General features: G+C 50.7%; 2 protein-coding genes across 2 annotated transcripts in view; one reads left to right on the top strand and one right to left on the bottom strand.

Moving 5' to 3' along the window:
- The window catches only part of LOC308238408 (coiled-coil domain-containing protein 74B-like), a 508,084-nt gene that overhangs the window by 65,765 nt on the left and 428,060 nt on the right, over positions 1–14,259 (bottom strand). The window lies entirely within an intron of this gene.
- On the top strand, positions 100–12,832 carry LRRC74B (leucine rich repeat containing 74B). The gene is made up of 9 exons (XM_080650269.1): positions 100–289; positions 584–726; positions 1,161–1,293; positions 2,144–2,350; positions 5,407–5,516; positions 6,432–6,547; positions 7,228–7,306; positions 9,007–9,102; positions 11,077–12,832. Exons 1-9 carry the CDS (start codon positions 133–135, stop codon positions 11,230–11,232), a joined length of 1,197 nt encoding a protein of 398 aa, XP_080506395.1. The 5' UTR covers positions 100–132; the 3' UTR covers positions 11,233–12,832.

Raw genomic sequence — 14,259 nt, 5'->3', positions numbered from 1 at the left:
ACTGCGTCGGTCTCTATTTGCTGCAACGGAAGCCTGTTCGCTGCAATTGGTTGGTGGAGCCGGAGGGTCCGCCCAAATTCTCTGGCTGATGCTGTGGTGTGTAGTCCTGACATCGGTGCCCGCAAATGCAAAATGGACGTAACCATGAGGGGTCCCTGCGAGAAGTCTGGGGGGAGTGAAGAGCAGGAGAAAGAGGTGGCAGCGGCGGCTACGGCGGCTGGGCGTCCTGAAGGGGTCCCGGAGGCTGAGGATTCAGACACAGATTCGGACTCTAACCTGGAAACAGAAGGTGCCTCTGGGCAGGGCATGCTAGGCTGGTCTCACCTTTGGGGATTCTTTGGCAGGAGTGGAAGGGACAGGCTGGGATCAAGTGGGCAGGGGCCCTTGTCCAGCAGAGCAGGAAGCTTAACCCTCCGTGGGACACTGTGCCTTCCCTGCAATGCTCCTGGGGCATCAGAAGCTCCACTGTTAGAACACGCTGCAGAGTGAAATGCTGAGTAGTGACAGAGGACAGGGGAACTCTTGGAAGGTGGCTGGCTGTGCCTGAAGAGGGATCCACATTCTTCTCTCTGTCTCCTACTAGGCACCCATGGGCTCAGAGAACTGCTCAAGGATACCCTCTACCTGAGGTCTTGCCGGGCCCACGGTGTCGTGCCCGTTTCCTGCTTTCTGCACCAAGGGAGAGCCCCAGAGCTGAACCTGCGGCACCGTGGCCTGGGGCCCCAGGTACCCCTGGAGGGACCTTGGGGCCAGGCTTGTAGGGACAGGACCTGGGAGGCAGCAGCCATGGGTGTAGCCCCCTTCCTGAGCCTGTCCCACACACTCCCTGGCCTTGCTCTGTGCCAGGCATGTCCCACCCTCACATCTGGGTGACAGGTGGGATCAGGGCTTTGAAAGAATTCAATCAGGGCTGGGAGTCTGCAGTGGGCACCTAGCCTGCTGGAGGGGGGGAATCAGGAAAGGCTCCAGGAGGTGGGATCTAGGTGGAGCCTAGAACGAGAAGCAGGTGTCCCCTGGGCATGTGGAAAAGCGAGAGCCTGCCAGCTGGAAGGCATCAAGTGGGCTGAGCCCTGGAAACATGAGCCAAGGTAGTAGCTATCTATGTCTGGGGCCTTCAGCCCGGGGAAGGGTCAGGCCTTTCAGGCCCCTCTCTGTCCTAGGGGGCCCGGGCTCTGGCTCCTGCACTATCCTCCAATCCCTATGTCAAGCGGCTGGACCTTCGGGACAACGGGCTCCGTGGGGCCGGTGCAAAGGCCCTGGCGCATGCTCTGAGCAAAAGCAGCAGCATCTGTGGTAGGTGGGCAGACTTGAGTCCTCCCTTTTCTCACCTGGGATCTGCTGGTGTTGCTGGGGAGGGGACCTCATCACAAGGGTGGAGTTAGACCTTCTGTGGTATACCCAAAGCTGATGCCACCCCTTTCCTGACCAACCCCAAGCCACCCACTCACCTCCTCCCCTGGCCAGCACATCCTTCATATGGTGGCCTCCCAGTGCTGAGTGCGGGTGGGAGAGTCCTTTGACACACAGGTAGGGGCTAGGCAGGGTAAGAGGAGGAAGGTTGGGTAGGTGTTTAGTGGGACTGGATTCAAATGCTGCCTCTGCCATTAATAAGAAAGGTGACCCTGGGCAAGAAGCTCTACCTTGTTGAGCCTCAATTTCCAATCTGTGAAATGGCACAATACCACTTAGACTTTGGAGATGTGGTGAAAATCAGTGAAACTGCATGTGGCCCACATAAGTGATGAGTGTCTGGCCCACATAGGTACTCACTTAGACTATAATTGTCAGTCCCCAGCAGTGAGAGCTTCTGTGGGGGGCTTGTATTACTACCAGGCCCAAATGATCAACAGGGTGGCCGCATCTCCATCATGGGCATTCTCATAGCAACAGGAAGTAGGTGGTTTTAGCTCCTTGACAAAGAAGCTCATGGACACATGGGGTGGGGATGGGCATCAGGGAAGTTAGTTACCTGGGGCCTGAGGAAACCCATCTGATAGGTGCCAGAGTCGCCATGCACCCCTGGACAGTATAGCTACAAAGCCCCCTTTGCCACCTCAGGCCTGGAGGTTTAGGGGATAAGTAAGGTGGAGGAGGATGGCACCTGGCTTTGAATTCCACTGACAGGAGTGGTGCCAATCCCCAGATGTGGACTTGTCAGAGAACCAGCTGGGAGCGGTGGGAGCCCAGGCCGTCTGCGCTGCCCTCGTGGCAAACCCCGCCATACAGAAGGTACAGCTGGCAGGGAACAGCCTGGAGGAGCAGGCAGCCCAGTACCTTGCTGAACTCCTGCTGGCCCACACGGGCCTGAAGTCCCTGGACCTGAGCTATAACCAGCTAGATGACCAAGCAGGTAATACCCGGCCAAGGCCACCATGAGACACTTGAGCTCACCTTCCTGGGGCAGAGGTGGGTGGAGGTTGGCAGGACCCATCTAAGCATCCATGCTCCGGCTCCTGCTCCCCAGTCCCACATAGACCTGCACCTTTCCCACTCCTTCCACACAAGACTCTAAATCTGCTCCATGAATATCTCACTGCTTGCTGCTACGTGTGTTGGGAGCTGATTGGGCCACTATGAATCTAGCCATGAACAAAACAAAGGCCCTGGCCTCAAGGAACACATATTAACAAGATAACTCTCCCATAATTATTGATGCTATAAAAGAAACAAACAGGGCATGATTCTAGAGAAGAATGGGAACCACCCATTAGAGAGGTGGCCAAGGTGGCCTCTGTGCAGAGATGACATTTAAACTGAAATGAGGAGGGTGGGGAGGAATCAGCCATGGGAAAATCAGAGGGAGAGCATTTCAAGCAGAAGGACAATAAACATGCAGGCCTATTACCCAGACTGGCAGACATCAGTGAGCCAGGGGAGAGTGGCTAGGCTGTGGGGTAGAGAGGCAACAGGTGGCTGAAGGGCTACAGAACGTGGCAAAAGGCATGACGATTTTATTCTAAGTGCTGTGGAAGGCATCAGTGAGATGCCTTGGCCTTACTACTTTCTCTCATGCTCCAGGGCCTTTGCATGGGCAGTCTGCTTTGCCAAGAACATGGCATTTTACCTGCCTGCCCCCAACCACTCCAATAAATTATAAGAATCACCTGGGACCCTGGGTTAGGAATACAGATTCCTGGGCACCTGCTGAACCAGACTTGAGGGGAGGGGATGCATCTGCATCCTTACTGGAAGACTCAGGAGGTTTGTCTGGTCCAGAAAGTTTGGGAATCACTGCTCTGTCTCAAGCTGCTTAGAGTGAGTGGGGTGGCACCAGCCTTGGTCTGTGAGAAACAGCCCTAGAATTTAACGGCCAGAATGTCAGTTTGCCTTCTAAGAAAATTATTGTGAGAAGCCAGTGAAATCAAAAGAGAAACTCATTTCAGACTTTCAACAAACTAAATATAGGCATCCTTCTGGGCCTGCACAGTCAGAGGGCAAGCACCAGAGAGGTGGCCAGGATGGAGGGGACTGGAAGCTAAGGCCCTGCAAAGGCTACACAACTATGGAGCTGGGTCCCCAGCTTGGGAGAGGACAGACGTAGTGGGGTCATTTGTTCCCCTGATAAAGGATCTGACTCCCTTGAGGGGTGAAGGAGCTTGGGTCTCAGTCTCCGCACCTGACCCATGGTAATCGTCGCATTGGAACTACAAGAAGTCAATTCATACATGGGTGTAGAAGAAACTTCTCACCCCCTAGCTGTTCAACAAAGTAGGGGCTTCCCTACAATGTGAGGGACCACCGCCCGCTCCTCCCAGCCCTGGAAGAGTCTGAAGAAGAGGAAAGTATCATATCTGAGAACCTGCATACCTGCAGGAGTCAGACCCAGTCCTGGGTGGGGTCTGGAATCCTCTTCTCAGGGAGGCAGTACAGGGCATCTTTGCTGTGTCTCGGGAGCTCTCCGAGGTGCTACAGGGTCGGCTGGCCAGTGTTCTGGCTGAGCGCTCTGCTCAGTTCATCTTTTTTCATCTGTGCATTTCTTCAAACCAGCCTTACTAGACCTGTGGGGACCATGGAGAGGGGTCAAATTAAGATCCCTGTGGGACTCCCAAGCTGATGGGGAGACACACTAGGCAGAGAGCCTGGAAGGATGAAAGCAGTCACTACGAGGCCCAAGGTGGCCCAGCCTAGTGGGCAGGAAAGGCTTTCTAATGCCAAGAGCTCAGGTTAGGAGGATGAGGAGCTGTTAGCCAGGTGAATAGGGAGATCAACAGTTCCACGCAGGGGACAGCCAGGAGGGGAGTTGGTGCTGGCACTTTTGAGACCTAGAAGAGGTCAGACTGGTTGAGTGCTGACAGAGTGAAGAGAGGGTAGGTGGGTGGCTAGGGCTTCTGTCCACTTAACATATGAAATATCTCTTAGGGTTTCTCACTCTACATGCGGCCCTCCACCATTTCCTTTCTCTACCACCACTGCCTTCTCTCCACTCCAACTGTGCCAGTCTTGTCACCTCTAGCCTAGACCATGGCACGAGCCTTTCAACTAGTCCCTCAACCTCTCATATCTGCCCCCACCAACCCTAGTCCACTCTCTACACCCACTAAGGAATCCAGCCTTGTGACTCCCCCCGCCAGGCTGTTATTTTGTGTGTGTGTATGTGTGTGTGTGTGTGTGTGTGTGTGTGTGTGTGTGTGTGTGTTTTTCAATCCTCACCTGAGGATATTTTTTCCATTGATTTTCAGAGAGAGGGAAAGACAGAGAGAAACATCAATGTGAGAGAAACACATTGATTGGTTGCCTCCTGCACACACCCTGACCAGGGCCCGGGCCAGGTAGGAACCTGCAACTGAGGTACATGCCCTTGACCTAATTTGAACTCAGGACCCTTCGGTCCACAGGCCAAATCTCTATCCACTGAGCTAAACTAGCCAGGGCCAGCCTTGTCACTTCTTAAAGCCCTCCCTGCCTCCTCACCAATGATAGGGCAGTGCCCAAGACTCTTGGCCTAGCATTCAAGGCCTCTTAGCATCTCTCAGTTGCCCATCACTCCTACCTCATTTCACTGGCTTCTCCTCACCCTGCCCACAGTGCCAGGCCTGCGTGCATTTCCACAAGTGCCTCATGCTCCCTTTGTGCATTTGGTCTTTCCTTGTCTGCTCTCCTCTATGTGTGCAGACATTCAAGGTTATCTCCTCTGTCCTCACCGTCCTGACCTCCCCACAAATAGGGTTAGCCCCCATTCTGTTCCTACGCTTCCTGTTTGTAGTTTATAATAGTTCCCATCCCATTCATTTGTACTTATCCCTCCCCCATTAAATACGAAATCCTTGGGGGCAGGGCAAGCCCATGTTGGGTTCAACTCTGTGATCCTCATGCCTAGCAGAGACCCTGTCACACAGCGGGCATCAGTATCATTTTTTGAAGGAATGTACAGAGTGAATAAGAAGGTCTGTCTTGATGTTTCGGAAGGGGAGACGCTTGGACCAGCCCTGGCAGAAAACACAGGACTCACCGAGCTTAACATAAGCTGGAATCATCTTCGAGGCCCAGGAGCTGTCTCCTTTGCCAGAGGACTTGGGGTATGAGGCCCCCACCCACCCCACAGCCAGCCTGTCCCTTGAAGGCAGGTCTCCCAGGGAACAGCTCCCCAGCATTGAAGAAAAGAGGCTTGGACCTTTTAAGCAGAGCTTAAGGGATATTTTGTTAGGGGTCTTTTATTTTTTCCAGACCCATTTTATGACTTCAACACACTGTGCCCCATCTCATGTCATTTACTGAGGAATCCGCAGCTGATTACTACACACCTTCCCCAGACATCATAGGTTCCATGGTGAGGGACAGCGTGCAGTCTGGTGACATGCTCCCTATGGGGCATGCACGGGTGCTTCTTTGAGTGACACGCTTAGATCCCAGCACACACTCTAACAAGCCACCTGCTCCCATGGGTTGTGGTCCAAAGGCCTCAGGAATGGGTGGCTGCAGTCTCTTCCAGGGTGGCACAAAATGCCTGTAATGCCCTCTGTGTCAGCTATCTTCTTGGGGTCCTCTTCAGGGAATGGCAGCTGCTGCCTTGCGCTCCAACAGGAGCTGAGCTGGGGTCCTGCCCCACAAGGTGACAGGTCTGTCTTCACAGCATACCCACAAGCTCCCGTCCTTCTCCCGTCACTGCCCCCTGGGCAGGTTTCACCCAACTCTAGGCCCCTGAGCTGCTCTGTGCCTTGGGGTACCTCCCCTCAAGAGGTTCCCAAGCAAGCATGGGGCCTGCTCACGGCATCTCTGGGGTCTGCATTCACGCCCACACCCACCCTCTATGCTGTGCTTCCGGTCGTTCTGCTCTACTGGTCACCATCATCCAAGCCCCAAGACTTCCCTGGAACCTCTGTCCTGCTCTCAGTCTGTGCTCTGCACCGTGGGTGTCCTGGGCTCGAAGGCTGTGGCTCTGGCTTTCTCCACTGTCACTTGTGGTCCCATGGCTTTGCTCTTTTGTATCCCAGGCAAACATCTTCCTGAGAGTCCTGGACATCTCATACAATGGCTTTGGAGATCCTGAAGCCTCTGCAGTGGGTGAGGCACTTCGGACCAACAATGTGTTGGAGGAACTCAACATGAGGTGAGGAGCACAGGGTGCCCCCCATGTCACAGTCTCTGGGCCCATAGCCACCCCAGGGACCAGGGGCTCCGTGATCTTGCTGCTGTTCACCACTTCAATTCCCAAACTGATCAGTCTATGATGGGCTTGCGCCACAATCCAGGAGCACCTAGCTCCATCCTCTCATTCAAGGTCATCACTTACACACTGGGCTCATAGTCCCTACCACACAGGCAGGGGCTGGGAATTGCCAATGTATGTAAAGTCTCTTCAGTAGAGCCTGGTGTGGGCTGGGTGCTCTGTGTGAGTTTTCCTCCCTTTCGGAAGAGGAGCTGACTCTGATAAGTGGGTCCACATGCATGCTCTCCTCAGCATGTGGCCGCTGGGGGGCCTGCAGTGTGTTGCTCCTCCCCACCCAGGCAGACTCTCAGCCCTCGGCAGGTAACCAGAGGAGGGGCCACAAATCCAGAGGGAAAGAGAGGGACAGAAGCCTGACAGGTCATGCTTGGGCTGCCAGGGCTGAGCCCCTCCCAGGAGCTGCAGAGTAAGCAGGGCCTGTCTGCTGTAGTCCTTCCCTCCTTGTGTAAGGAGCCAAGGCTAGAGGATTCCATGAGAGATGCTGACATTTGAGGCCAGAACTGGGGTCTGAGACAATCTGGCTACATGGAAGATAGCACAATGCACATGTTTTTCTGTTGCAGCAACAACCGCATCTCTGTGGTGGGAGCCCGGAGCCTGGGCCTGGGCCTCCGGGTCAACAAGACACTGAGGATTCTTGTTGTGAGTGCCAGACTGATGGGGAGGCCCCGCAGACCTGCCTGAGTCTGTCCACACAGATGCTTCCCCTGTCACATAAGCCCACCCCAGTGGCAGCAGGGGACACAGGTTCTAGAGCTCAGATCGGGGAGGGGGCCTCCTGGATTCCTCTTTTACCACGTCTTCCCCTTGCCACTCACTCACCCATCTCTAGCCTGGTGCATGCACTTCAGACTCCTCCCTGCTCCATCCTTCCCTCTCAGTGATATCACCACACCTCCCAGCTGTCCTTTCTCCTTCTCAGCCCACCAGAGTGCTGCTCTGCTGCTGATGATTAAGGCACCTGCTTCCCCTCCATCCTCGCCCCTGCTCTTCCTCTGGCCTTGCTAGAACCCAGGATCAGCCCAGGTGCACTGTTGGCCACTACTCACACTTACCTGAGGCCCTGTGTGCACAGCAGGGGTTTCCTTCCTCCAGGATTGCCAGTGGGGATGGAGCAGCTGAGGAGAAGACAGAGAAGCGAGGGTGCAATGAGGATAGAGCAGCTCCATGAGAACCACTGGGCCAACAGCATGTGCTCAGAGGATAGTACCACCAGCTCCGGGGGCGGGTATCCAGCCCTGCCTGGCCCTCAACTCCCTCAACTGGCAGAGGAGCCCCCTGCAGCACTCCCGTCCCCAGCCTGAGGCTCACTCCTCTCCCACCCCTTACCCCATCCCATGTCCCCGCTTCCTGCTCTAGAACCCAGACCTCTCTCTTAAGCTCTGGATCCAAATTTCCACCTGCTGGATGGTCCCCCAGATGTCTCATAGGCATGTAGGGTTCTCAGAATCCAACCTGAATGCGTTATCTCCCTCTAAAGGCTGCCTCGTGGTGTGTGTATAGCAGGAGGGCTCCTTCTCTCCCAGGCAGAAGCTTGTCCCTCCCTCTTTCCCACATCTTCCTTTCTCCTGAAGAGCTCTCAGGCTACCTGCTCCTCCTTCTCACTTTCCCTCCTGGAGTTTTGTTGACCTGCTGGTTTCTCATCTCTAGCCCTTTCTTCCCACCTGCTACCAGGTGATCTTTCTAAACCAGAAATATGCCTCTGTCCCTCCCTGCTTTAAACCCATCAGAGGCTACCTGGTGGATAAAGTCAAGCTTAGTATTGTGTCATTTGCAGCCAGGATATGGGCTCTGCCAACCTGCCTCTCCCTCCTACCTTGAAATGTACTTATCTCACCCAAGCTCCTTAGAATTCTCCAGACATACTGTGCATTTTTTTATTTCTCTTTGCCTCTGTTGCTCTTCTTGCTGAAATGCCCAGCTCCACCCACCTTGTCTGTAAAGCTCAGCTCAGTTATTTGATCACCCACCCAACCTTTACCTCCCAGGTAGACTTGGCTCCCACTCACTCTCATTGCTCTTATCACACTGCATTTTTGTTTCTTTTTCATCTCCTCCCCAGTGGGTGAGCTCTTTTAAGGCAGGAGAATGTCTTGTGTGTCTGCATCTTGGCATGGGGCAGAGCCAGGCACTGGGTAAGTGCTCAGTGTCTACTTCCTCTCTTCCCTGGCCCTGAAGCCTCACCCAGGGCGTTGTCTGATGGAGACACCTTGTGAGTTGAGACCGTGGGGCTATCCTGAGGCACATCATCAGAGACAAGGGATCCCCAATCTTCCCTTTTGGGGTGCCCTCCCGGCCTCCCTAGGATCAGCTTTTCTCAGTTTTGTGTGTGTATTTCTTAGATGTCCAGGAATCCCATGCGAAGTGAAGGCTGCTTGGCTGTTCTCAAGTCTGTCCGGGATAATCCAGTGTCTGCCCTGGAACTGCTGGATTTCTCTGTAAGAACTTTTCATAAACCTCACCTCTGAGCCTCCCCACAGCCCTGAGGTATACATACTTAGAGGAAGAAAGTGGGGCTTAGAGAAACAGAGTGCCCTGCCCAGATACATGGTGTGTTTCAGTCTGAGTCCCACACCAGGCCTGAAAGTAGATCATAATGCCACTCTGGCTCCACTCCAGGCCTGACTGGGGGTACTGCTGTGGTCTCACCTCGGACCCCTGCCTGGGCTCTTCATGGGCTGAGAGAGCATAAGTGGCTCAAGAGGCACAATGCTTACTGTTCACTAATATTTGGATTTGCAGGTTCAGCACTTGCAAGGCGGCCCCCTCCCCCACCTTTCCAGTACTGCCTGCAGGCGAATCATGGTGCTGGAAGACTCATTTGTGTGGCTGTGAGGGAAACTGGGACCGTTTTCATTCAATTTTGCCTTTTTAATATTAAAAAAAAAGGCACTCTTTTTTCTAAGGCAATTAACATTAAGGAGAGAATCCCCAAATATGAATTATTTTTTAAAAATATATTTTATTGATTTTTTACAGAGAGGAAGGGAGAGGGATAGAGAGTTAGAAACATCGATGAGAGAGAGACATCGATCAGCTGCCTCCTGCACACCCCCTACTGGGGATGTGCCCGCAACCAAGGTACATGCCCTTGACAGGAATCAAACCTGGGACCCTTCAGTCCACAGGCCAACACTCTATCCACTGAGCCAAACCGGTTAGGGCCAAATATGAATTATTAAAAGAAAGTCACAAATCACTGCTTATTCCACCCTGATTTATTTAAGCCCAGACTTGAGTCAAAGTCTTTCCAGAGATGTGTTTTTACAGTCTCAGTCCTTCAGGCTTGGGACAACTGGTTTGAACATCCTTATTCTTTCCTTCTGCCCCTAAATACCTGGTCTCTTTGGCTCCAAAGCCAGAAAAGAGCTTGCCATGACCATGTTCCCTCAACTCTGAGAATTCCTGTCAGCACTGGATTCTATCACTCTAAAAAATGGAATGATATATAAAATTGCCCTGCCAAAGTACATGCTTATTTAATGCAATGTATGGTTATTTTCAGAAGCTTTTATATAATGAAAATAGAACAGGATTTGCCATCAGACAGGCCTGGAACCAAGTCCTGAGCCCATCATATGGGATCTTGGATCCTGAATTAGAGACCAACACTAATCTACATGCAGTGTTCTATTTTCCTGTTCCTTAACTCTTACCATTAGTCTAATCTGACTCAGATTTTATCCTCGGCTTTAAGGGAAATACTTCTGAATCCTTACAGCTCCCGTAAAACCCGTCCCAGAACTCAGTCTTGTCTTTATGAGCAATGGGGCTAATATCTATCAGCCAGGATCATTGTGAAAATAGAATGAGCCCTAACTGGTTTGGCTCAGTGGATAGAGCGTCTGCCTGCGGACTGAAGGGTCCCAGGTTCGATTCCGGTCAAGGGCATGTACTTTGGTTGTGGGCACACCCCCCACCAGTAGGGGGTGTGCAGGAGGCAGCTGATCGATGTTTCTCTCTCATTGATGTTTCTAACTCTCTATCCCTCTCCCTTCCTCTCTGTAAAAAAATCAATTAAAATATATTTTTTAAAAAAGAAAATAGAATGAGATGACAGACCCTATGGAAAGGGCTCTTACAGAGAAGACAGTTCTCTTTTCCCCAGCCCCTTTGTTTTTTGTTTGTTTTTTATCGACAACATTTATGCTGAAAAGTGCACATAGATTAAAGGTAGAGCCCAGTGAATTTTCACAAACAGGGTATACCTAACAATCAGCCCCCCGCTTAACAAATAGAGCAAGTCCCTAGAGGCCTCCCTTGAGCCCCTTCTCTTCTTGATTTTAATAGTTTGGGGAGTGATACCATTGTCATCCATAGGAAAGAAGCTGTCCTAAGGAGCTTCTTCAAGACCTCGTGTGTGTAAGTAAAAAAGTCAAGTTCTCAGAAGGTGATCATTGGTTTCTCCGCAGGACATCCAGGTGAACAGAGAGTGTGATGACCTTGCTAGCTCAGTGAAGGTAATTCTTCCAGGGCTTTGCATAAAGACTGATGCTGGCAGAGTGGAGTACAAAAAAGAGTTACTGGCAGTCTTGAGACCGTCCCTACCAGCGTCTGCCCCTAAATGACTGTGGAGTGTAGCCTCACAATGTGTTCTTACCACTTGAGTCTGCATTGAGTCACCATGTCAACCAGGTGGTAAGTCTCATGGAGCCAATCTTCACGCTGACTCAAGACACCTGTATCCTCCTTTCCATCCCCAACCACTGCACGAAGCTGGGCCTTCCTTCGTTCTCACTCGTTCCTGTAACACGAAGTTGTACTATGTGCTGCGCACTGAGCTGGGCATGGATGGGGTCAAAGTTGCCCAAACAAGTCTCTGCTCTGGTGACTTACCTCGGGAGACAATTAAAATATAAGGCGGTGTGCAACTGGCATTCCCAAACTCAACTTGCCATGATGCAGACTGTCACAACTTTTTTTTGGAAGGCAATTTATCAGTAGGCACTGAGAGCCTTAAAACTGCCTGTGTCCTTTGATCCAGTGGTCTGACTAATCTGCTCTACAGAAGTCATGCTATTTATAATAATGAAAATTGGAAATAACTTAAATGTCAACTTAGGGGGATTGGTTACTAAGATTTGGAACTTTGCAAACATTGAAAGCCAAATGCTCAAAGTACAGTGAGCAATTTGTGAAAATGCACAAGATTAATGTTAAGTAAGAAAATCAGGATTAAAAAATCACGTGGGTTTTTTTAGCAGTTCCGCAAAAGGTTAAACATGCAGTTACCATATGACCCAGCAAATCCACTCCTAGAGAAATAAAAACATATGTCCACATAAAAACTTGTACACAGCCGAAACCGGTTTGGCCCAGTGGATAGAGCGTCGGCCTGCGGACTGAAGGGTCCCAGGTTCGATTCCGGTCAAGGGCATGTACCTTGGTTGCGGGCACATCCCCAGTAGGAGGTGTGCAGGAGGCAGCTGATCGATGTTTCTCTCTCATCGATGTTTCTAACTCTCTATCCCTCTCCCTTCCTCTCTGTAAAATATCAATAAAATATATTTAAAAAAAAAACTTGTACACAAATGTTCACAGCAGCATTATTAATATCTGCAAAGTGCAAATGCTCACCAACTGAAGAATGGGTAAATAAAATGTGGTATCCCCATACAAAGGCAATAGAAAAGAGTGAAGCCCTAACCGGTGTGGTTGCACGCACATCCCCAGTTGGGGGTGTGCAGGAGGCAGCTGATCGATGTTTTTCTCTCATGATGTTTCTCTCTCATCGATGTTTCTAAATCTCTATCCCTCTCCCTTCCTCTCTGTAAAAAAATTAATAAAACATATTATTTTTAAAAAAGAGTGAAATTTGGGGTGATAAAATGTTTTAAAATTGCCCTGTCCAGTGTGGCTCAATTGGTTGGAGCATTGTCCTATATACCAAAAAGTTCCCGGGTTCAATTCCCAGTCAGGGCACATACGAAAGTTATGGGTTCAATATTGGGTGTGTGCAATGGATTGATGTTTCCCTCTCTCCCTTCCTCTGTCTAAAAAATCTTTTTTAATGTTCTAAAATTATGGTAATAGTTGCATAATTATATGAGTATACTAAAAATGGGAAGCCTGAAGGTTTATGGATTTTCATGTTAATATTTTCCTGCATTTCCACACTTTCTACTCTAAGTATTGTTCTTTTCATAATCAGAAAAATAAATAGTACTTAAAAACACAACCTGATACAGGCTACAACTCCGTTGTGTGCATGGTGTGGTTGAAGTCTTGAGTAAAGTGAGTGCTACATCCTGAATTATGACCCTCCCCACAATTCTTATCTTAAAAGCCATAACCCCCAATGTGACTGTATTTGAAGATAGGAGGTAATTAAGGTTAAATGAGGTCATAATGGTGGGGCTATGATCCAGTAGGATTAGTGTCCTTATAAGAAGAGACATCAGGCCCTAGCTGGTTTGGCTCAGTGGATAGAGCGTCAGCCTGCAGACTGAAGGGTCCCGGGTTCAATTCCAGTCAAGGGCACATGCCCGGGTTGCAGGCTTGATCCCCAGTGTGGGACATGCAGGAGGCAGCCGATCCATAATTCTCTCTCATCACTGATGTTTCTATCTCTCTCCCTCTCCCTTCCTCTCTGAAATCAATAACAATATATTTTTTTAAAAAAAGAAGAGACAGAGAGCTTGTTCTCTTCCCTGTCCTCTCGTGTGAAGACACAGTAAGACTCTGCAAGCCAGAAAGCAAGCCCTCCCAATGCTCCCCGACTTTGATCTGGGACTTCTAGCATCCAGACTGTGAGAAAATAATTTCTGTTGTTTCAGCCACTCAGTCTGTGGTATTTTGTTTTGGTTTTTATTTTTAAATATATTTTTATTGATTTCAGGTTGAAAAAGGGAGAGGGAGAGATAGAAACTTCAATGATGAGAATCATGGATCTGCTGCCTCCTGCACGCCCCACACTGGGGATGGAGCCTGCAACCCGGGCATGTGCCCTGACCCAGAATAGAACCGTGACCTCCTGGTTCATAGGTCGATGCTCAACCACTGAGCCACGCTGGCCGGGCAGTCTGTGTACTTTGTTATGGCAGCCCAAGCTAAATAAGACAGATTCACTTTCATGGGGAGAAAAGGCTGGGCGTGTTTCTCCTGATTTCCCTGGTTCTCTCTGACCCTCCTACATCCTCTTCCTCCCTATTACCAATGCCATCTTCCCAAGGGCAGACCTGATGGCACTATTCAAAGGCTCCCCAAGTCCTATAGGAAAGTCCCAATTCCTCAACCTGGCATGTCAGGGCGGGGTTCCCCACGCTCCTTTACAGAGAAGTCAAGGGTACGGCTGGCACGCCAGAACAGAGTGCTGTATTATGGTTGAGGAACCTCCATCCTTCTGCCCCCACTTTTCCCGAAGTAAAAAAAACACACATTGGAGGTTTGGCTCAGTGGATGGAGCATCGGCCTGCCGACTGAAGGGTCCCGGTTTCGATTCTGGTCGAGGGCATGTACCTTGGTTGCGGGCACATCCCCAGTAGGAGGTGTGCAGGAGGCAGCTGATCGATGTTTCTCTCTCATCGATGTTTCTAACTCTCTATCCCTCTCCCTTCCTCTCCGTAAAAATCAATAAAATATATATATTTTTTAAA

Source organism: Plecotus auritus (assembly GCF_963455305.1).
Source record: "Plecotus auritus genome assembly, chromosome: 13".
In the NCBI taxonomy this organism is placed as follows: domain Eukaryota; kingdom Metazoa; phylum Chordata; class Mammalia; order Chiroptera; family Vespertilionidae; genus Plecotus; species Plecotus auritus.
This window is presented reverse-complemented; position numbering and strand designations above follow the sequence as displayed.

What these genes read in the sequence shown, in the direction of transcription:
- LRRC74B (XM_080650269.1), top strand. Translation starts at nt 133, where the DNA reads ATGGACGTAACCATGAGGGGTCCCTGCGAGAAGTCTGGGGGGAGTGAA. An exon ending in CCTTTGCCAGAGGACTTGGG is followed by an intron (nt 5,517 to 6,431) that starts GTATGAGGCCCC and finishes TTTGTATCCCAG; the next exon opens with GCAAACATCTTCCTGAGAGT. An exon ending in AGACACTGAGGATTCTTGTT is followed by an intron (nt 7,307 to 9,006) that starts GTGAGTGCCAGA and finishes TGTATTTCTTAG; the next exon opens with ATGTCCAGGAATCCCATGCG.